The sequence below is a fragment of the Bison bison genome, unplaced genomic scaffold (genome assembly GCF_000754665.1).
Source record: "Bison bison bison isolate TAMUID 2011002044 unplaced genomic scaffold, Bison_UMD1.0 scf7180017864116, whole genome shotgun sequence".
Lineage (NCBI taxonomy): Eukaryota > Metazoa > Chordata > Mammalia > Artiodactyla > Bovidae > Bison > Bison bison.
In genome coordinates, this window is record NW_011494688.1 from 1136811 (window position 1) to 1161941 (window position 25131).

General features: G+C 38.0%; 1 protein-coding gene across 4 annotated transcripts in view; it reads right to left on the bottom strand.

Moving 5' to 3' along the window:
- ANK3 (ankyrin 3, node of Ranvier (ankyrin G)) overlaps positions 1-25131 on the bottom strand; it is a 381124-nt gene that overhangs the window by 232039 nt on the left and 123954 nt on the right. For all 4 annotated transcript variants that reach the window (XM_010839398.1, XM_010839394.1, XM_010839395.1 and 1 more), the window contains exons 2-7: positions 19729-19830; positions 19219-19317; positions 18915-19013; positions 8649-8747; positions 3035-3220; positions 1041-1139 (exon numbers count right to left, since the gene is read on the bottom strand). In XM_010839398.1, coding sequence (XP_010837700.1) covers positions 1041-1139; positions 3035-3220; positions 8649-8747; positions 18915-19013; positions 19219-19317; positions 19729-19830 — 684 coding nt within the window. The remainder of the gene's footprint in view (positions 1-1040; positions 1140-3034; positions 3221-8648; positions 8748-18914; positions 19014-19218; positions 19318-19728; positions 19831-25131) is intronic.

Below are 25131 nucleotides of genomic sequence, written 5' to 3' on the forward strand. Positions count from 1 at the left end.
ACTTTTACGGCTGCTCCAACTCCTGCTAGAACTAGTATTATGACCGTTCTCCCGATCTGGTCTATTGCCACTTCTCCCCTAACAAGTGAGGTTTTCAGCAAAAATAATACTTCAAATCCTATGTTCAAAATCATAGTGTTGCTGTTGCTGGTGATGACACGTCAGAACTGTGCTAAGGGTTCTCCACACTCTCCTATTTCTCAATGACCCAGTGCAGGAGTGCCGATGTTATCTTATCATTACGATTTGTTGTTTAATTTCACAATCCATGTTAACTTCATCTTATCAATGAGGAAACTGATGGACACAGAAAGAAAAGTTAAATCTAACACAGGAACCCAGGGAGTCTGAATCCTGAGTCCCCACATCTGACCACTTCTACATTCTGCTTCCTGCTTTGTTCCTATTTCTGATGATACTGTTGCTGACGATCAAGCCCAGCCCAAGACTAGTTTCTACATTCAGAGCCCTACTACTCTGGATTATCTGAGTTGCTGTCCAGGGGTATCTGTGATACTGTAATTCCTTTTGCTATGAATATGAACTTATTTGGGTTACAGAATCTTGTTACACATTCTGGAAGTTTATAGGGGATAGAAGACAAGAGCAAAAGGTGGCCTCTCTTGTTTGGGTTCTGAGATTTGGGCCTCAAATCCAGTTCATTCCTATCTGGAAGATCAAGACCCTGATTTCTACAGCACTGTTAGTGCTATCAGACCCATTTCACACACACTCAGAAATTTCAGCTTGGAGGGACAACTTGCAGTTTCCAGGTGATTATTTAAATCACATCTTCTATATGTCACCTATGTATCACACACCCCATCCCCACTTCCGATCTTGGTTTTCTTTCCCTGCTAGAAAATAGGCGTGCCTGTCTACAAGCAAGAAAATGCACTAGAAAAGTAGAAAAACACAGCTTCCACTGACTGGGAGGACCCTTGGAGGTCATCTGGCTTGGCCTCCTCCTCCTGTTGGGGGAGTAGGGTTAAGAATCATTTCAAATGCTTTAAAGGCATGTCAAATTGCAACACTCTTACCCGTGCAGTGAAGTCCACGGCAGCCGCTCGGTTTAACAGCAATGTGGCTACGTTGATATTTCCATAGTGAGCAGCTATGTGGAGCGGAGTGAAGCCACTCTGGAAAGAAAACACAGCAGACGTTCAACTGATCCCTGTTGGCCTCTTGTCTGACATGTTAATACCACAACCCTGCCCAGATCAAAACGAGGAAGCAAAATATGCTGAGGTCCGCATTCCATTCTGTACTAGGTTTCTTTCCATTAGTGCCAATTGCTCATAGGATTTCAAAGGGATGCCAAACTCACAGGGAGAGGAAGAGCCAGGAAGGAACCAAGGGTGGAGACTGAGCCATTTTTGTGATCTGGGAGCAGAACTACACAGAAGCCAACCTGTCCAAAAGTTAAAATAGGGGCAACAAGAAATATCTTGATAGCTCACAGAAAGTTTGATGAGTACCCCTGTTGTATTATTCATGGTAGAACTGTCCACTGAAACTGTCAAAATCTCACTAGTATTATATATTCAATAGAGTCAAATTAACCAACAGTAAAAGCCAATTTTAATGATAAAAGCAATTTGGGGGGAAGAGGTGCTATTACAATTGGTCTTGAATCATGGTGAATGCATTTCATAAAGAAATCGACAAGCTGGTCTCTTTATTAGCAAATGCCTATTCAATAACCCATTTTTCTGGATTGTTCATACCAAGATCATTTTACTTCCTTGAAAAATGCTAAAACATGCAGCGATTTACTTAGTCCCCAAAGATTTCAACCTTACAGGAACTAGATGCATTTCTAAGTCGTCAGCAAGCTTCTCAGCCATGCTAGCGGTCTGACTGACTCTTGTCAAGGGTGGGTCACAGGGTGCCCTTCCGAGGTAACTTTCATTTTGCTGACACCACTGAGGGCGAGTGTCATGCAGAAATCTGAAGATTCAGTCCTAGATGAGTAGAATGACAGGGTTGTCTGCAGCTGTAGGTAGAGCTGAGAAGTTTCTCAAGTGTCAAGATGCTTCATGTCACAGGACTCTATTGTAGTACCCTTAAGTTTCAAGGATGCCTAATCCTTCCTCCTTTCGAACACCAGGTTCAGCTGCAGAAAGCCCTGGTAATCAAACTACTATCTCCTCTGGCACATGCTACTTTGAGGGTGGGGGTAGGAAGCAGGTATCTAGCCTACAGAAGGCAATGCAAAGAAGAAGGGAAAGAAATGAGGCAGCAGCACTAAGGAATGGGAAAATGATGATGCAGATATAGATCAAATGTACACGGATATACATATATATATATATACCTCTGTTGTTCTATTCACCACCATCTAGGTTAACACATTTGGAAGCAAAGAGGAGGAAAAAATGAACGGTTAGTTTGCTCTCGGTGATCGTGGATGGCAGAAAGCTCATGACAGCTAAGTAATGCAGATGGAAGCTCCAATGGCAGCACAATAGGCACAGAAAGAAAGCTAGACTGAATGAAGGGCTACACGATGGCCTATTCCAAATGCCACGTTTCCTTCACAGACACTTGTAAGTAATGCGTGTCCAGACAATGGGAGTTGTTGGCTGGGACTTTGGCTGCTGGCATGCCTTCTGCAGCTGATCAATGCTCAGTGTATTGCCTACCGTCTTAGATATCAACCAAAAATTTATTTGGCACACACTGTGGCTAGCATTTTATAATTTTTCACCTTGATGTTGGAACTGAAGTGCTAAATACATTCAAAATACATGTTCAAAGGAAGGACATTATTGGGTGTCTCTCGATTGATTTCTGTTGAGGTGGCCACCCATTAGCACATATAGGGCAGCACCCACAGGTCCCTCCCAACTGCAGATGCCGAGGGTAGGGGTGCTGCGCCTTCAACTGGATGACTTGAGGGCATGATTTTATTCCTTTCAGCGCAGTTAAGTGCTTGGCGTAAGCATGCCCAAAGGGAGCCCAGGCGTTCTTCACGTTTGGGTGCCTAACAGAGGAGGATGCCGTGTGATGAGTGTGTTTCCCAGGGCCTCACCTTTGACTCCACATCCGCATTGTTGTCATTCTGCAGCAGCAGGGCAGCGGCTTTCGTGTCATCTTTTCGGGCAGCGATGTGAAGAGCTGGAAGACGCACTTTTCCTTTTGTGTCATTTTCTAGCAGAAGTGACACTACTTGATCGTGACCTTGTTGCAAAGCTACTGCCAATGGTGTGAAGCCATCCTGCAAATAGATTATGGGTCAAGATTGGCCCCGATGGATATTTTCTTCTTGATTAACAAATAAGAAGCTGATCGAGTGTCAATTTTTGTTCACAGTTATTAAAGCTGACATATTCAAGTAGTTCCACATATATACGGAAAGATATTAAAAAATACATACATACATACATATATACACACACACACACCCCAAAACAGAAAATAATTTTAAAGGTAAATTTCCATCATTATTTTCAAACTATTTTATCCAGTACTTGTTGCCTAGTGTATCCTGTCTGCTTCATCACTATACTTTGTAACCTAGTGTATATTTGGTACTCAATTACTATATGTGAATTAATGAACTATACTCATTGCTGTTTTAAGGAAGGTATACATGAAAGACTCTTGGCTTCTCTGACCAATAAAAGAACGGATCATATAAAACATGACTAGAAGCAATTCAGACATACTCACATATCTGTACATTTAGTCTTCCTATTCTATTACCCTGGGACTTGACAAAGAGAAGACAGCTACAGATTTCATTGCAGCTGGAAAATCTAGCATTACTGACCATAAAAAAGAAAGCACAAAGGAGAATATCCTAAGTTGTTGTTATTGTTGTTTAGTTGCAAAGTTGTGTCTGATTCTTTGCATCCCCACAGACTACAACCCATTAGGTTCCTCTGTCCATGGGATATCCCAATTAAGAATGAGTGAGTTGCTGTTTCCTTCTCCAGGGGATGGTCCTGACCCAGAGATCGAACCTGCATCTCCTGCTTGGCAGGTGGATTCTTTTCCAATGAGCCACCTGGGAAGCCCTTGAATATCCTAAGACTGGCTCCCAAATTTTAAATCTTCAATACTTTAATTATCGCACACTCAAAAGAACATTTCAAAGTCATTTTTGCTAGACAATTGGCAAATAGGTTACTTATTATTCTATTCAGATCATGATATTTATTATCTGTAGTAAATAATATTTATTATTTGTAGTACAAATAATACTCCTTGTGGTACAAATCGAGGACTGCTCTAATGGAAGAGTGCTTGTAAGGGAAAAAGAAAAAACATAGTTACTTGCATACTCATGTCTTATTGGTTTTCCTAGAAGATCACTTTCACCATTGTTTTTCTTGCTGGAAAACAGATAAGTGCTTCTAGCACTTGTTTGGCTGAATGCAAATCAGTATATTTATAATCAAGGGCTGTAAAATATCGGCCCCCAAGCACCTAAGTGACAGTATTGCTCAGGCCCTTCTCGTATAAATCTTGTATAAATCTCTATTCTCCTTACTGTCTCTAGCCTGGCATCTAAACTCAGGCTATTTGCCCCACTCTGAAATGTCCTCCTCCTTGCTCTACATACATAAATTCTATCTACACTCCAAGCTTCAAGATCTGGCTGCAGTTCCACTTGGTCTGTTCAACTTCTCCAGGAAGACCCAAGTGAAGAAGAGGACAAGCATCAATGTAAGCAGAAGGACATTCTCTGCAACCATTAATAATAAAGGTTGGATACAACCTAGACATCACCAAAACAATATCACAGGTTACACTTAAAGTACAAAGTTTAAGTGTAAATTAATGTTATGGGAAAAGGAATCAGCATAACCATGAAAATACATGATCTCATTTCCACTAAGAGAAACATACATATTTTGAACATGGACCAAAAAAATCTGGATGGATAAACAGAATGTTATCTCTAGGGACAACTAACTGTGGCTTTTTCTTTTCTCTTTTTATTGTACTTCTAAAGGAGGAAACAGGCTCCATCTTGAAAGCAGGACTCCCATCTTGGGCCGGACTGTTGACTTTGAGCTATATGCCCAGTATCTATGGAGACGACATACCGACTGGAAAACAGGCCCCCTGGATGGAAGAACCCCAGGGCTCATACCTAGACTCTCCATTGCCTAAAAGAATACCCCAATTATCTGTGTAACCAAATAGAATCATACATTCTATTATGCTTATTGGGGTATGACCACAGGCCTATTAATAATTGTCCACTGTTAACTACCTAGGCTTAAGGCATATGAATCACGGGTTAACTTTGTATCTTTCTCTTCCTTTGTTCAGACTAGTTTCAGGGAATTTGGGGAGGTCGGTGTGGGCACATACCCTTAGGGTATATAAGGTTTTCACAAAAACTGGTCAGGGTCCTTGGCTAAGAGGAGACTCTGCCTTGGGCCCGCCTGTGTAATAAATCGCACTCCACTATCTGCATTGTCCTTCTGAGTGAGTTTGTTTACTGGAATGCATGGCTACAACACTTCCTCTTTTACTTAATGTATTACTTTCACAAAAGAGAAAAACACATCTAAAAAATGGAATGGTGAAAGGAAAGAGCTGTGAATTAAGAGGTAATGTTGCATCTCACTTTTAAAACCTGAGCAAAATCTAAGGGGTAAAAATGACAGCTCACTTGTTTTGCAGCAAAATGAAGTGGTTACATTTCCACCCTTAGGAATGTTTCAATCCATAAGGCCTAAACATAAAGGAAACTATTTTGCACCAGAAAATCAACTGCAGCTAAGACCATTAGCACTGACAAGAATGTGCTTCTTGCATAAACCAATTAAAGACACAAAGATACCAGTCCTAAGGTGTTAATAGCTAAAATTAGCAGCTCCAGATTTTGTTTCCAAACCAAGTTTAAGAGGGTTTAGTTTGCTCTATGCAGTTATTCCTAAGAGAAAAATACAAGCCGAAAGGAACTATGAAGGAAGCTCCATTTGTACACTGCCTTTTGGAGTATCTGGCACATAATAGATGCCAGAAGTGAACAAATAAATTTACCTCAGGCTTCAAAATCTTGATTAGCCGAAGAAGGAAGATATACATGGAAAGACAGGATACACAGTACACAGTAATACAGGAAAAGTTTTGAAAAACAACCATGGCAAAGACCTCATACATATATACAAGGAACATATGGAACAATTGTATTGAAGGAACTTGACAATATCATATCATCTAATAAGTTGAAAATTCTGTTAAATTTTTTTCATCTAAGGAATCCTTTCATTGCTCATTACTGTTCATTCTGTAAATACAGACTTCTGTATAAACGACCCCAATATTATTGCTCGTAAGAAAGCAAAATTGTAATTAGAACATTATGTGAATGAAACATCTTATTTCTTGCTGTTCTTTTAATTCTCTAGTACTAATAATAAAAGAGATAAAAATTCAGTCAAAGCTTCAAATAGCTGTAGATAATCAGATAGCTGTTGTTTATGTGGTGATGGCACCAAATCCCTCATGAAGACATGGGTGCGATTTGTTGTTGGAACTCTAATTCATTTATTTATTTTAAAGCTAAAATATCCTTTGAAAGTAAAGTAATATAAAGCAGTAAAAAAAAACTATCAAATATCTATCCATCTACCTACATATCTACCTATATCTATCTATCTATCTGTCTGTCTTCTTGCTAAAAGACTGAATTAGTTGTTTGAGGATCTCATATATTCCTTTTTAGTCAGTTGTAGTGCCTTTTTTGGGGGCTTGAAAACTTAAAAAAACACAAACAGAGAACCAGTGAGTTACTGATGACTAGTTGACAAGGTAATTCTATAGTCTTTTAATGGTAAACTGGTCTTACGTTTATTCTAAAGGAGAGACACTAAATGATCTGCCCATCACAGCCTAAAAAAAGAATACTACCTGTCCTTCACAGACGAAAAAGTACTATGGAATTGCTGTCATCAAGATATTTATATTACATAGTATTTCCATCCAAAAATAGGAAGGGGTTTTCTCTTCTACAACCACCCTGGCTCCCATACCCATCCTCCCTGAAAAGCATGATGTGACCCACATATCAGATTTGAGGCACTCACACAGGTTACCGCCTCCCCAGTGTGAGGAGAGGCCCTGCTCTATGCAGACAAATGCCAGTTACTCTGCCATCAGCCATTCACTATTTATTACCAAGCTCTAAGGATATTATTATTATTTTTTTGATCCATTCTCAAGATAAAAATCCCCAAGAGAACTGAAGGCTAGGAAGTGAAAAGTATGGCTCTCTTTGAATTCTCAGAATAAACCATCGGAGACTGTACACTATGGACATTTTCCTGTATTAGTACATACAGTCTTGCCTCATTGTTAATAGTGTAGAGTACCATTTTACTGTCTAAGTAAAGCAATATTTATCCAATTGCTTCCCCTTTGGTTCTTCCTGGTTTTTAAAAAATTGCTACTACTAATTATGTTGCTGTTTCTTATATAATAACTATTTTTTGCATTATCTTCTAATATATAATGTCATATAAGCTATTTGAAGTAGAACTGCTAAGCAAAAAGGTGTATAAATACTAATTTGGATAGTTAACGCTAAGTGTTCTACAAAAGTGTTGCAACTGGTTGTCAATGTCACCAATATAATAGTTAAGTTGCAATTTTTCCTACTCCTTGAATTTCTTCTTCATCTCATGCGCTGAAGACTGGATCTCATTCTCTATCTGATTAATAAATTAAAATTTATTTGATTACAAGGGAGGATGAGGTATTTTCATACATTTGTGGTCATTTGTATATTTTTGTGTGTGAACTGCCTCTTCATTTATCTCCTGGTTTTCCTGGAAGGCATGATCTCAAAAGCTGGCCAAGGTTACAGGAAACCCTGTGCATATAATCCCGATGATATACATCTTTCTTGTGCCATTCAGGAAACACTTCAGGATGAAAGTCAGAGAATTTGGCTTTATGACAGGGATAACCCTACACCTGTTCTAACTCTTTCTTTTGTTAAAAATAAAGAGTACACAAGCAGTAGTCCTTTATTATTAGCAATAGATTTCTAGTGATACACTTCAAGGGATCATAATCTTCCATCCAGATTAGTTTCAAAAATAAACTACATTACCTAAAATAGTATCAGTGACTTAAATAACTTTATTTTTAATAACTCCCCTATTCATGATTGCAAATGTTTTTTTAAAGGCTGTTTTTATCTACTCTTCAAAAATGTATACTAGTTTTGTTTAGAAGTTAAGTTTAGAGTTAAATCTAATTAGTTAACTTTAGAAATGCATAAATCCAATCATTATAATTATGCTAACTTAAATTTGGAAAAAAAAACAGATTTAAAACTTATGTTCTATCACAAAAAATATTTCAAAACAGTGGCTGTCTTTGACGCAAAATTGTAAGGAGAAGAGTACTCTCAAGCAATTATGTAAATAGTAAACAAATAGCTCAATTATAGGGTAAGCCAGGCATTTAAGAGCAGAAAGGGTAACTAGGCATGGAAGATTCTTGAAAGACTAAAAATAGACTTTTCTAATGTATTTCATAAAAACTTATGAGCCCACACATTAATATACAACTGTAATGAAATACCAGTGGGACAGATTCTCAGTGATACAACTTCAGGTTTCTAAAATCCCTATAAACATGTGAATTCACTCACAAAAAGAACCAAAGTGTCTTACCTCTGTGGCCAGGCTCTGGCTTGCACCATTGTCGAGGAGAAACTTGACAACTTCCAGGTGGTTCTCCTGGGCTGCCATATACAATGGTGTGAAACCATTCTGCAAAACACCAATTTAAATGTTTGTAGCTTTTTAAAGCTAATCGATCTTTCTACTGTACTGATGATATTATATGTTTCAGATCTTTCTACTGTACTGATGATACTATATGTTTCAGGAAATGCTCACACATAATAATTTTTATAATACTTTAATGTATATATTTATATATATTACAAAACCTGAGCATGATAGTTTAAGCAGAATTATGAAGCATAATTGTTAATTATGCTTCATAATTCTAGTTTGAGTGTGGTTCATAGCTAATAGTCTAATTCATATCAATACATACAGTTTAGTTAAACATGTGTATCCATTTAACTAACCACTTACTGAGTGTCTACCATGAGCAAAGAGTTTTACTAGATACCATGAAGATATGAAGAAAAACCATTTGGTCATTGTCCCAATGAGTTTTTTATCCCAAGCAATAATTATTTCTCCTAAACAAAATATGTAATACTTTTACATAAAATTAAGCACCTGAAATAGTTCCGACTTTGGAAGAAATTTTAATTTCATACAGCTTCAAACTTACCACAGATGAGGTGACTTGGAGCAAAGGAAAGAACACCAATTTGAAAAGGGTATACTTCAGTTTTAAAGTAGAATTCAATTAGGTGGTCTACTTTTTGTAAGTTTCCTTCCTTGTATTTTTTGCAAAGACATATTGTGCATCATTGTCTGAAATGTGCCCAGCTCCCAAGGAACTTGGAAATAAATGCATGTATATATCTTAAACTTCTTAGTAAAAATGTTCTCTGAAACAATGTATTTCACATCTGTAAAACACTGTAATCAGATCAGATCAGTCGCTCAGTCGTGTCTGACTCTTTGGGACCCCATGAATCGCAGCACGCCAGGCCTCCCTGTCCATCACCAACTCCCGGAGTTCACTCAGACTCACGTCCATCGAGTCAGTGATGCCATCCAGCCATCTCATCCTCTGTCATCCCCTTCTCCTCTTGCCCCCAATCCTTCCCAGCATCAGTCTTTTCCAATGAGTCAACTCTTCGCATGAGGTGGCCAAAGTACTGGAGTTTCAGCTTTAGCATCATTCCTTCCAAAGAAATCCCAGGACTGATCTCCTTTAGGATGGACTGGTTGGATCTCCTGGCAGTCCAAGGGACTAAAAAACTTATTGCAAGATATATATACCAAAACAGATATTTTTCAAACTATAATAAATTCTCTTTGAATAAATTTTTCAGAATTTAGTTCTATTTAACTAACTGGTCTGGAAATTTTGTTGTATATATTATGCAATCTCAAAGAATAAATGGAAATTCATTCTAAATTAAATGTTACAAAGTAATACTCAAAGTTTTGTGATTCCAAAGGTTTAAGTTCATTATTATAAATACCAATTATTATATGATGACCTTACTTATCAAATCTCTGGATGAGTAATATGAATAACATAAAATTCAACCTCTACTAACGTCAATTTTTTGGTTTCTACCTCAGAATTAGGAAGTGTAAAAGATTCGTAAGCAGATAAAAGTGGTACCACGTAACAAATCTACCATGGTGAATATACTTTATTCATCAGAGAGTTCCTGTATTCTACTTATTTTGCACATAATTGTAATTAGCTAGGTTATTAGCTTGCCAAGCTCAAGATTAGAGACACAAAATTAGAGGCAGTAGAGTATGACACAAGATTCAAGCTTCTTCACTGTATATTATTTAATCTAGTAAAATCATTAATTTCACTGTTACTTTGTTCTATCATGAAAGGTTTTATCAATATTAAATATGAAACATGCATAACTGCAATCTAATGTGTGTGTGTGTGTGTGTGTGTGTGTGTGCGCGCGCGCGTGTCGGGGGGTGGGGTGGGGGGATAGGTGGGCTTCATCTTTGTCACTCTTTCCAGACCTATGGGGCACACTGAAAGCTAGTTTAGACCTTTTACCATATTACTTTTTTCTCCTTTTCTTATCTGACCAAAATCAAAGATTAACTCTTGGTTGATTTAAATATCTCTTAACCAAAAAAGAGAAAAAAATTTAAAATATTAAAAAGAAAAGGTGGATTTTCCCTATCACTCTATGAACTGAGTGTCTATCTTTATAAATCGCCCAAAATTTCCAGACCAAATATTCAGATTTTAGGAGTAAAGTTTTTAAGAAAAACTTCCAAAATGGATATTATTTTCTGAGACATAAATATCAAGTAGATAATATACGTCAGTGGCGTCTCAACTCCAGGGCAGAGATCTGTTGTACTTCAAGATTACCTAGGAAACACTGGACCTGCGGCATGTCTGGTTTCTAGCCCAGGGTACTTGCACTCTTCTTGAGGAAACCTGCCAGAACCAAACATTTCCTGACCCGTGAAGGGAATCCAAAACCAGACACTGAGCTTTAGGAGATGCTGCTCTTGCAGACCTGGAGTTTCTACAGAGTGACTCGTAAAAAGTACAACTTTTACATCATCCGGTTGCCTTCTTCATCGTGGCAGAGGGTAAAATGCTGGAATGTCAGAAATAGTCTTCAGACATGAGTCATAGCGAGATGGGGCTCTGTTTCCACAGTAGCTTTTCCTTTTCTTTTTCGAATGCTTGACACTGTATAGCTATTGCTTGAAAGCTGGTCATTTTCTGAATGGTCACATGCTTTCATACTTTTTTCACTTTATAAATTTTTATGGATATATAATTCACATATGAATAAACTCACTTTCTCAAAGTGTAAAATTTAGTGTTGTTTCATCTGTTCACAAATTTGGGAAAATATCCTCACCATCTAATTCCAGAACATTTCATCACCTCAGAAAGGGACCATTAGTAATCATACCTCATTTGCCCCTCCTCATGGTCTCTGGCAACCACTCATCCGCTTTCCATCTTCACAGATTTGTCTGTTGTAAACGTTTCATGTAAGTGGAATCGCATAATACATGGCATTGAATGGTCTCATTTTACTTGTGCTGACCATACTGATAAAATGATTTTTGATGGGGCCTCCATCAAGGAAGTCTCCATTTTATAGTGGGCATTTGAGTGTGCGTGTGTGTGTTTATTTTGGTATCTTCATTTGGCAGTACTGCTTTTTCTTTAGAGGAACTATGTTTTCACCGATGTTTAGGTAGGACTGGTCTTGGTTGGACTTTGATGCAAATTGGCCAGCCCTTCTTCAACCACAAGGTCAGCGCATGTAAAGGATGGCTCTGCATGCTGTTTCATGACTACTCTCCAATCCTCTCAGGCTTGTCTTCTACCAAACCTCCCCTCCCCACCCTCGGATGACCTGTAGGGAACATATCAAAGGACAATCTTACCCTTTAGCTTCTGACTAGGTTCTCTCACTCCAACTACCTAGTTTCCAAAGCTTTCTGAAAGCTTCTTTAGCCTCCTGTTCTATGGGTTCCTCAGGGAATTCCAAATTGCTGAAGTTATTTGGATTAAAGTGATAGAAATTAACACTAATTAATAAAAAAAATCACCCCTCAGGAAAGGATTAAGAAGCTGTGAGAACACATACACACCATTTAGTTATGTTATAGGGAGATAATTATAAGCATCCTTTGGAAAGAGTGAAAAAAGGTATTACCATTACTGTCTAGTGCAAAGAGGCTTAAGGTACGAGCAAATTCAGTGTGGACGCCCTAGAGCTGTAATGCTTTTCCGTGAAATGGTACTTGGATTAGGAAAATGGTCAGATTTCAGGAAAGATGTTCTTTTTCTCTTAAGAGAAAAAAGTACATCACTGGTTTTATATTAATTTCCTAACTTAGGAAATTTCCAAAACAAAGAGCTGACCAAAAAGGAACATATGCGTGGCCCAATTTACATTTTCTTTTCTGTAGCAACAATACACTGAATTCTCAAAAAGCAGAACAGCTCAAGACTGAATATGCTTCTTGATATCTGACTTTATCCAATATCTTCAATTCCCTCTGCTCTGAAGGCATTTCAGTGTTATTATAAGTGTTGTGGTATTATCATAAGTATGCAAAGTTGCAGACTTATAGTTTTATAGATAGTACTGAGGCACGCTGCCTAGATCCACTAAAATAAAATAAAAATGAAATAAAATGAACTAAAATAAAGGCTTAAATTTCATCCTTGAAATTTTCTTATCTATGCTAATTTCCTCTAACTAAGGTTTGTATATCAAAAAGTCCTGTTTTTAATTAAAATATTAAGGGCTTGGTAATAAATTTGTACTGATTTGTATATGATACTAATTTTTCTGAAGGCTGTTTACATCAGAGATATGCTATGAGTTTTAAGGTCAGAAAGGCTCTATTTGGACCAGATCCATTGTCTAGCTTCATTGGGATCTGACCTCCTCAATAGGAAACATTAAAAACACAGAAAGACCAAGGAAACATTGATTTAATTAAAGGGCTTTGTCTTTGTTAAAACCACTGTGAAAACCTGTCCATTTAGGATACTTTGATAGCTAAAATACTATTTGAAATAGAATCCCAGGGATGGGGGAGCCTGGGGGGCTGCCGTCTATGGGGTCACACAGAGTCGGACATGACTGAAGCGATTTAGCAGCAGCAGCAGCTTTTTTATAAATATGGTTGGTGTCTTATGGAATGAAGACAGAGAAAGAGAAAAGCATGAGGGATGTCATTTGACATGACAGTTTAGGATTTTTCAAGCGCAAACACTGTTAATCATTGTTGTATTGTATATAAAGTACTAAGGACTTAAATTAGAGTTCTTTAAAATCACAATTTAGTTATCTAACCCCATTTCTTTCTTAGGGTAGGCCTAAATGATTTCCTGGAACGTTAAGTAATATAAGAAAGAGTTAACTACTTATTAAGACCTAAGATCAAGGCAATGACAAGAATTATTACAAGAATATCTATAAACTCCTAGTTTATAGAGTCTCAGTTCATCAGAACTTGATATTGTCCAGTGCTATTTTTATTTTCCAGGAGAATTTTTATATTTAAGGAAGGTGAGGGGCTCTTTTGATACTGTTCCTCATTGGCAATTAATTATTGTCTATAGGATAAAATTTCACGTGGACAGGAATACTGTCATTCTTGAATACTAATATTCCTGTGATGTTCTGCCATCTAAATGGAATTTCATTGCACTTCATGGTGTTACTGCTTGTTGTTCTTTATGAAAGTTCCTTTTGAAAAGCTGCTGCCAGGAATTATCTTTGAAACTCCATTCAGCTGTGTGGTGATCTCATTACTTACTCCATCCATAGAATGATGCAGTTCAGAAGGTTTCTGAGGGCAGGTGTCTAGAGGAAGGGGGGCAGGTTTTACTGTCAAGTGTGTGGCTGGGTATTCCAAGCACAGCTGCAAGGAACAGCACATTTCACAGCCCATGTTCTTCTTCCGCACTTCATCATCAGAAGAGAATGTGTACAAATTGAAATCAAATCTGGTTAGGATTTTATTTCGACTACAGATTCTCCCAGACATTGGAGAGAAGGTTTAAAACTATGCCTCCTCTGATCATTTGTCAGGAATGTGTACATTGTTTACAAGATGGGGAGGCTAACTGTCTCTCCCTTGGAGGAAAAAAGAAGAAAATGAAAATGGACTAAAGCATTCCCCATTACCTCAGAGCTTAACACTAGCTGTTTCCTGAAAAAAAAATCATAGAGGCATTTAAAAATAATTGGTTGAAAAGCATAATGCTTCTCTTGTGGTCATCTGGTCTGTATTTCTCTCATATTTGTCAATATTCAAGTTTATATCACTCCTTTCTGGAAAAACATTCTTACATTATTACTCTAAGTGAGCTCTGGATGGGAATCAGAACAGGTGGCATAAACCATGTAACAAAAGCCCAACCACAGGGAACTAAAGATTAGACCAATTACACAAGAAACCATGTGGCTGGAAGAACAGTTTTGAGAGGGTCACAGGCAGGAAGGCCAGGCGTCTCCAATGGAGGAAACAGGCTGCAAGCGTCAGGCATTTTTTCTCTCTTAAGCGGCAGGAGGAAACAAACTCCAAGTGTCAGACTATTTTCCCTTCTCTATACAAAATTAAAAGGATGTTTCTCTTAAAATTCTGTGTTGCCATGAGGACACCTGGTTCCACCTGAACTTAACTTTTCTCAAACCTTGGGCTAACCAAGGTGTTTTTCTTATGGAAATGTTTTTCTTAAGCTATGTTAATGAACTATGTATTTAGCCTGCTGCTGCTGCTAAGTCGCTTCAGTCATGTCTGACTCTGTGTGACCCCATAGACGGCAGCCCACCAGGCTCCCCCGTCCCTGGGATTCTCCAGGCAAGAACACTGGAGTATTTAGCTTAGACTCTGTCTTTCTTTCTTCAAGTCAGTTCCACTTAAGACTCAGAACCCATAAGGGCTCAACAAACCAGTATGTTTTACTCAAACATTGTTCTCCTAATCTATGTTAATGAAACTATATATTTACTTGGAAACCTGCCTTTTTTCAAGATTCACGTCATTTCGTTTTACGGCCTGAGATGACTCACTTTGTGTCAATGTTATCTCAAAATGCGTGTTGTGGGTGAGGGGCCTGGTGCCACTCTGCGGTTTGAGACATATCCTTTCTCTAATTAACAGTTTGCTTATAGTTATATAACATACTGCTAAAGGCTAGCACAGGGGGGCTCTTTCTGCACCCTTCTGATGTCTATGTCAGAAGCTTTCTCTATCTCTTTTATACTTCAATAAAACTTTATTACACAAAAGCTCTAAGCAATCAAGCCTCGTCACTGGCCCTGGACTGAATTCCTCTCCTCTGGAGCCAAGAATCCTGGCTTCTTTCATGGCTCAGCAGCAACCTTTCAGTTTCTTTTCTGCAACACTGACATTTAATGGCGTCAGAGCTCTCATCAATATGGCTGAAGTAACAAGGTGGAAAGTCATTGCAATTCCGTGGACCCATAAAGTACAAGAGGCTCCTGTTATTCAAAGATAATCACTACTGGAAAAAGCTGAGGAAATCAAGCACACTTAAGGTGGAGATCAAAAGGCCACAGTAAATAATGAAAAAAGTTAGATTGAGACTTCATCTTGAAAGAGAAAACCAGAAATTGTAAAAGCGAATTTATATGATTTAACAAAACGTAGGTTACAACTGGATCATGTACAAGTTCACAGAATGCATGAAGACTAAACCAACTATGATTCTGGGGGAGAAAGTATGATTTTCATTTCCAACAAAACCATATGATGGGTCAACAGCCTTCACTTTTTATTTTCAGACTAATTTTTTCCTTCATTTAACATTTTGATTCTCAAATCATTCAAGTTGGAAACATGTGTCAGGAAATCATCCTGATTCTTTATACATTCTGGCCTACTCCTGCCAGAAAGCCACGACCTCACAACTTGGTGGTGGGTCCAGCAGTCCTCTAGCATCATTTTTCCTGACTTCATGATATCCTACATCTTTTGGAAAACTTGCAGCTTTGTTCTATAGTCAATTTGTTCAACCTAACACCCTGGCGTAGATATTGATGAACCAGGATAGATGTCAGCCTTCAGCTGGAAGGAACATTTGAGTAGAGGTCAGTTCTTAAAATGGTCAGGTCCTTAGAGAGTATCATACTAAACGAAGTTAAGTCAGAAAGAGAAAGACAAATGCCATATGATATCATTTATATGTGGAATCTAAAATATGATACAAATGAACCTATTTATGAAACAGAAACAGACACAGAGAACAGACTTGTGGTTGCCAAGTGAGGGGGAAGGATTGGGAGTTTGGGATTAGCAGAGAATTATTATACAGAGAATGGATAAATAAGATACTACTGTATAACACAGGGAACTATATTCAATATCCTGTGATAAACCATAATAGAAAAGAATATGAAAAATAATATATATATAAATGTATAACTGAGTCACGTTGTTGTATGGTAGAAATGAACACAACATGGCAAATCAACTATCCTTCAATAAAATTAAAAAAAAAACAATCAGGTCCTTAGTGGATATTTATCTGTTATGATGATGTATGCTCTCCTACACAAGCTCACGCCTCTGGGGGACTCACGTAATGAACAATTTGGATAATGAAGACCTGTATTTTTAGACCAATAAAGTGAGCTTAATTTTTTTGGACTCAAAGTCCACCAAATGATAATCTATTAGTATTTTTGTTAGAGCTTCATGCAGGACTCTGAGAGCTTGTCGGAGAATCTTCTGAATGAATGATGGGTGCATATCCATTACAAACAATCTGGAAATTTTAACGTGTGGTGATTTTAAAGTTTCTTCTGCTTTTTTTGTCCCCCCTAATCTGTTTCAGAGAGCAACAACGATGCCTCTGTTAGTAAACAGGAATTGACCATACTGGACTTTCGCTAACATCATAAACTAGAATAAGTCTCTACATTACAGAGATTCTCCAATCATGTGTGTTTATGACCACCAGCCATACATATCAGTCTACAGATGGCTGACTTTGAAAAACCTCTGCCTTTCACATGCAGAGGATTGCAAATGAGGATATAAATGAAACTAAATAATCTGGAATAATATACCTATTCAATGCATATTTATAAGTATGTGCTAAGTTGGTTCAGTCATGTCTGACTCTCTGTAATCCTATGGACTATAACCTGCCAGTCTCCTCTATCCATGAGTTTCTCCAGGCAAGAATACTGGAGTGGGTTGTCATGCCCTCTTTCAGGAGATTTTCCTGACCGAGGTATAGAACCTGACTGAGTCTCTTAAGTCTCATGCATTGGCGAGCAGTTTCTTTACCACTAGTGCCCCCTGGGAAGCCCATTCAATGAATTTAACTCTTTTAAATTTATATTTTACATGGAAGCATAGTTAATTTACAATGTCATGTTAGTTTCAGGTGTATAGCAAAATGATTCAGCTATGCATATACATATGGTCATATTTTTTCAGATTTTTTTGCTATATAGATTATTATACAATATTGACTAGAGTTCCCTGTGCTATAAAGTAGCTCCTTGTTTATCTATTTTATATATAGTAGTGCTTTCTCCTGCATGCTCAGTTGCTCAGTCATGTCCAACTTTTTGCAACCCCATTGATGGCAGCCCGCCGGCTCGTCTGTCTATGAAATTCTCTAGGCAAGAATACTGGAATGGATTGCCATTTCCTACTCCAGGGGATCTTTCCAACCCAGGGATAGAACCTGAGTCTTCTGCATTGGCAGGCGGATTCTTTACCAACTGAGCCACCTGGGAACTCCTAATTTATCCCCCAACTCACCACCTTTTTCTGTTGGTTTTCATAAGTTTGTTTTAAAGTCTGAGTCTGTTTCTGTTTTGTAAGTAAGTCCATTTGTATCATTTTTTTTTTAAGATTTCACATATAAGTGATATATAGTATTTGTCTTTCTCTATCTGACTTACCTCACTTAGTGTGATAATCTCTAGTTCTGTCCACGTTGCTGCATATGGCATTATTTCACTATTTTTGACTGAGTGGTATTCCATTGTATGTATATATGTGTGGATACCACATCTTATTTATCCCTTCCTCTATGGATGGACATTTAGGTTGCTTTCATGTCTTGGCAGTGCTGGAATGAACCCTAGGGTACATGTGTCTTTTTGAACACTAGGGTACATGTGTCTTTTTGAATTACATTTAGGTTGCTTTCATGTCTTGGCAGTGCTGGAATGAACACTAGGGTACATGTGTCTTTTTGAATGAATTAGGGTACATGTGTCTCTGGGTATATACTCAGGAGTGGGCTTGACGGATCATATATATGGTCATTCTACTTCTAGTTTTTTAAGGAACCTCCATACTGTTCTCTGTAGTGGTGCACAAATTTATATTCCCATCAACAACGTATGAGTGTTCCCTTTTCTATACATGCTCTCCAACATTTACTATTTGCAGACTTTTTTTTTTTTATTGCAACAATGCTTTATTAGGGTGGCCAGAAATTGAACCCATATCTCCAAGGTCTGCCTGTGCATTCATTTCAAAAAAAAGTTACTGGAAAATACAAATAAAAGGACAAGACCTAAGTGGCCACCTAAGTGGCTTGGTGAATGAATTTTTGCTGCTTTTAAGGGCAAAGGGTCCTTCTTCACAGCCCTTGCTGCACTGGCCCTGCCCATTGTCCTGGGTTTTTCCTTGATGATGATATAGCTCTTAAATATTGTTTTCTTAGAAGACACAAGAACAAACAAGCACCTGACCCAGAACATTATTTGCGAATCATGATCACAGCATTTCTTGGCATCTGAGATATAGGTTTACCTGGGACTGGGCGTTGACATTGGCTCCATTTGTAACCAAGACTTTTACCACCTCTGCTTGCCCTGCCAAAGATGCTATATGCAACGCTGTGTTTCCTTTCTGTGAAATGAGAAACAAGATCCATCAGTTCACCCATCTTTCTCTCTGCTTTCAACATTTTACAAAATATTAATTCCCTCTGTAAGTTCCCCAGGAGAACAATGCTGATGAGTATTTCATGAGAAGCATGCCCAGATTTTTAGAGGGCTGAATTCTCATTGAACTGGGCAACTGATACAAAAAGCATGAAACGTGTGACACTGACCTTTGTAGCCGCATCCACATTGGCTTCTCTCTGTAGCAGTTCAGAGACAACTTCTACGTGGCCCTCTTTGGAAGCAAGATGGAGAGCGTTCAACCCATTCTGATTAAGTGAAGGGAAAGCTTTATCAGCATGTTGAACATAGAGCGGTAAACAGTCTACTAAGAATTCTGAAGAGAGCACCCTACCAACAACCATTTGCATGTGTGCAATGCAGGAGCCTGAATTCGGAATAAAAGTACTTATGGCAATTAGGCGGGTTGCTCTGATGTCATTATGTACTGTATTTTAGGAATTAATTGTTAAAGGACACATATCTACATTTCTGAATGCTCCTCTAACAAAGCGAAGAATAAATTGATCATTCAAGTTGGTGACATTTAATAGAAAACACTGGCAAAAAGAGAAAGTCTTGGTAATAACTTGGTAATAGAGGATTTAAAGACTTTAAAGTCTGGATTTTAAAAATTTTAACTGAAAACTTAAATAACAACAACAATCACCACAACTAACCTGATTGCAAATGTTGATGTCAACTCCATTTTTTATGTAGTCAAGGGCCTTTTCCAAGTGTCCAGCTCGAGCTGCTCTTAAGTAACTCGCGTTGGCATCAGACTGAATAAAAAAGAAAAAAACATTTGGTTAAAAAAAGGAAACGAATATGCCTGTTTCTAACTACCAGATGATTGTTCAAACTATTTAAAAAGAAAGTAAAACCGAGATTTTTTTCAACTGAACTATTTTATTTCTAACATGAAAACACTAATATAAGGTCTTCATGAAGTCACCAGGAAAAGAACGAATTCTTCAAAAGTTAGTTTCAAGTGTATAAAATTACCCCTTCTGTGATGCCATAAGTGATTCGAAACTGAAAGAGAACATTTCCCAGGATGTGTAGGTACATACAATTTCATGAGAGTTAAGAAAAATCCTGAAACTTTCTGGTAGTTACATTACATTAAACCTCACTGCTCTCTTTAATCATACATTTAATTATACAGATGTTGAACTACAATACTATATCTGAAACTCATATAATTTTTTAAAAAGAGATTTAACATTACCCCATTCTTTTGTATATAACTATGGCCAGTTTTTCAATTAATAGCTTCATAAGTACATTTAATGCTGTTATACTAGTTTAACAGGAATTTGTGGTTAATGATGCTCTCTGCAATTTTCCTGCAGGTCATAGCCATGTGTTGGAATGTTGACTGTATTTGAAAAGCATTCATTTATAAATGTCTACAGTTTGTGAAGCATACTTTCCATATATTTTAAAGCTAAGTCCACAACCTATGGACAACTTTATTAGAAGCATTAGCCTGTACAAATAAAGAAATATGTCCACCTTTTTTGAACATCAAAAGCCAAGTCTATAATTCATTCATTGGAAGCTTCCAACTCTAAACTATTGCTAAACTCTAATACCTACAATTACACAGCTGAAATCATCTGCTACTGAAATTTTTTAATAGAAGAAAAGATGATAAGAAAGACTGCCAAGTTGAGTCTGCACAATTTGTAAAGGAATCTTGTTTCATGTAAAATAATACAGAAGGAGATCTTGAAAGGGCTGCCGAAAACATCACTGGTTATAAATGCAATCATGTGGGACATGGCTTAAAAGAACCCAGTGTCTTCCTTCAGGCATTTGGCCACTACCTCCTTCAAACTCCCATTCGCTTGCCACCTCTTCTGTAAAGGCTTCCCAGACCTCCAGGCAGAGCTTAATTGCTCAGTGCTCCCAAGGCACTCCATTTCATTGAGCCTTCTTGGTATTTATCACCCAGCATCATAGTTTTTGGTGTACCTGTCTTTTGTCTTCCCTAAATTATAAGCTCTTTAATAATAGGCAGAGCTGTATTAAGGGGTAGACAAATGAAAAGTCACTAACATGCAAATCCTGAAGGAACACTAATTTGACCCTGGAAACGTACTTGAGATGAAGACTGTTACTCAGAGGAATCTCCGATTTTGGTGTGGGTCAGTTAAGAGTTGACTTGCTCAAGACCTAAATGAAACGGCAGTGCCTCTAGGGTCTCCCCCATTTCCATGCACATTAGTATGCCTCTCTCTGAAAGAGTCCTGCTTCTTCTAAATTAGGGTTTCTTAATCTCAGCAGTACTGGCATTCTGATCCAGATAATTTCTAGATGTAAGGAACAATCCTGTCCAGTGTGCATGTTCACCAGCATTCCCAGCATCTACCAATCAGGCACCAGGGGAATCTCCTATTTGAGACGACCAAAACTGTCTTCATGAAGCCAAGTTTCCTAGGGTGAAGGCTAAAACCTCTACAGTTGAGAACCACTGCTCTAAAAAAATAGTAAATCGATTTGCTTAAAGATTGCGAGTTTCAAAAGGCTTTCATATTTTGCATTGCCATATGCCTTGACCTAGCACAAGGCACTGACTATAACTATAACATTCATCCTTCTGTTTCCTGGCACATAGCAAGTGCCTAGAAATGATTTGTGAATGGATGAATCAACAAATAAGTAAACTGTGTGGAAATAACTGATTAATTGAGGAGGGCATGGAAACCCACTCCATTATTCTTGCCTGGAGAATCTCCATGGTCAAAGGAGCCTGGAGGGCTGCAGTCCACGGGGTTGCAAAGAGACGGACATGACTGAGCAACTAAGCACAAACTGTTTAATTAAAATATTTCCTGGAATAATACAGGAGGCTTTATTAACAACAACAAAAACAACACAAGAGCTATTTATGTTGAGAATTTGCTATGATACAAAGCTGAACAGCAGAGAGCATAAGCTAAGCCATAAGTCTGGTGTCTGGGAACACATGTAGGTATTGCTATAGTAAAATTGGGATTTGAGTCAAGCATGCAGATAATTTAATCAGGGCAGAGAGTTAAGAAAGAGTAAAACAACAGATTTGGTTCAAATCAGACAAAGGACAAACTGAAGTTTCCAAGAATGTAATGAAACATAAAGTTCAGTCTTTAAAGCAATTTGGTACTTGGAGAAGGTTAGTTTTGTTTGGTTTGTAAGTTCAGTTAGAAACAAATTAGCTATGCAAGGATGGGTCACTGTACCATAAAACATCATCTTCTTTGTGCCTGCTCAGTGACTTATTAGTGAATTTGCCCAGAAGGGCTCTGATGCTGTCCTGGGAACAAATGACATCAGCCTGCCTGGATTATTTCAGTGGCCGGAGATAACAACAGTGAATTAAGTAGGCACCCCAAACCCTGACTTTGAATACACAAAAACAGCAGTTAAAGAAGTTTAAAAAAGAAAGATGTCAGAATTCAAGGAAAGCCCCTGAATTGATTCTGGATCTAAAAAGGTTTGGCGATTCTTTATACTGTCCATTTTTCTCTCACATTTTCTCAGAATTTTCCCACTAGAAAATTTAAAGCAAAACAAAATACAGACAGTATAAACAAAATCTTCTAATTCAGTGGTTGCCTACCTATTTGGTGTTCAGATTCTTTTGAGATTAACAAAAGTTATGAATCAGTTGCTTTCCTTCAATAATCACACATATATACATACATAGATCCAGTATGCTTATGTACATCAGATCTGCACACACACACATTTTCATACAGACATCAAATATGCATACACAAATCTGCATACATGCAATATAAACATAAATCTTCATGCATGCAATATAAACATGCATGTGCATAAAAATGCATATGCAAACACAAACACTATTTCAGGCTCAGGATCACAAAGTTGGCTCACAGATTCACGTCTAAGAACATCTGCTCTAAGGATAAAGAATTCTCTATTTTACCCAATATACCCTGGTATCAAATAATTCTCTGAGGTGGCTAATTTATCACCTGAGAACTTCAGGAAAAAGAGAAGGGAAGCGAAAAAGAAATTATTTCTTTTTTTTCACTTCTCCCAGCTCTCTGTTATATGCAGACATGTCCAACACACCAATAATAATAACCAGCTTCTATTGGTACGTCAAAGAAAAAGTCTAGGAAGAGAAAGAGGAAAATACGAAGAAAGAGCGAGAAGAGGGAAGTCAAGACTGCCCTCAAGAAACATGACAACTTAGGAAATGCAGTTATTACGGCGCACAGACAAGAACTGAGAAGTTCTTCCTCTAGTCTCAGCCACCTGCAAGCCACGCAGCAGTGTCTTTCTTCCACAAGTATTAGTTGCATATTGACTTTGTTCTAGTCCTGCCAACATCCAGCTGTATGGTGGGAAACAAAACAGATGTGGTACCAGTTAAGACTCACTTGCCTTCATCTCATTCTTATACATTCCCAAGTCGTGCTGCTTCATTGGCAGGGTGAAGGGTGGAGTCTTCATTTTTTTCTTTTTCCAATTCTGCCTATATTATCTATATATGGGTTATTTCCTTACTCTTAAAATACATATAATATTTCATATTAGGCTCAATAACAATGTGTTGCATCTCTTAGCTGTCATTTCATCAAGTAACTAGGAGTTACTCTTAACACAGGCTATGACCTGTTTTTTAATCTAGAACATTCTATCCAAACAATGTCTCTTTAAAGCCAACTGTAGACAAATTACTCTGGAAGGAGATTAGGTCCCATGAGAGGCTGAGCGCTGTCACATGGAAAGTCACACGGAGGAGGGCATCGTCTACAGAGTTAGTTGGTACAAAACGAGTATGAGCAAGTCGGTCAGCATTTTCTCCTCCCCTGCCCCCCTGAGATGATGGAAATCTGAAGGAGGAATTTGGAAAATGCAAGTATCCTTTGCCACTATTTGATGTCTTGTCTACATAAAATTTTACTAGATAAGAAATAAATATGAACCATGTATGTTTTTCAAGGAAATCACTTCAAGGACAGACAAATTAAACTTACTCTGAATTTTCACCTGTACTGAATATTATTCATCAGAAAGCAGTGATTAAAAAAAAACATTTTCCAAGTACTAATCTCAGTAATAACTAATACTTCATAACTCAATGTGCTAGACACTATTACAAGCACTTAGATTAACTTAATTATATTATTGGAACTGAATTATATCATTAGTCACACTTGGATGAGATGGCTGGATGGCATCACCGACTCGATGGACGTGAGTTTGAGTCAACTCCGGGAGTTGGTGATGGACAGGGAGGCCTGGCGTGATGTGATTCATGGGGTCGCAAAGAGTCGGACATGACTGAGCGACTGAACTGAACTGAATATAATATGTATTAATTGTATAAGTGGTGTGTGTGTGTGTGTGTGTGTGTGCGCACGTGTGCATTAGTGTCCGACTCTTTGTGACCCCATGGACTGTAGTCCACCAGACTCCTCTGTCCATGGGATTCTCCAGGCAAGAATACTGGAGTGGGTAGCCATGCCCTCCTCCAGGGGATCTTCCCCACCCAGAGACTGAACCCAGGTCTCTTGCATTGAAGACAGATTCTTTACCCTCTGAGCCTCCAGGGAAACCCCAATTGTATAAGTACTTATATTAACTTAGTCCATATAATATTTCCATGAAATAGTATAGCAGTAACTCATTAGTTCATTATTTCATTCATTTTCCATCAAACAACTGTCCGTCTATCAGTCTGTTCATTCATCAATCCATCAGATGAACTATGTAGGTACTTTCAATTATGTGCCCTTGCAAGCCCAGTTCCTTCACTGAGTTTATTTTAAGGCTCAAGATCAGTCTGAGAGTGGCTCACCAGAAGACATGCAGACTGCCGATGCAGTGAGAAGAATAACAGAGTTCTCCTTCGCTGCCACTAAACCTTAGGGGGCGACCTCTGACATCTATTACTACCTTATCTACCAATTCTCTCTTCTTTTCCCTTTATTTCACCTTCCCACCTATCTGGGAACCATGTGAAGGGGAAGATGATCCTTCCTGTAAGCTTCAGGTTCTTTTTTTCTCCTGGTGTCCTGTTTTCTGTGTACCAACATACTCAGGTATTTCTTAAACCT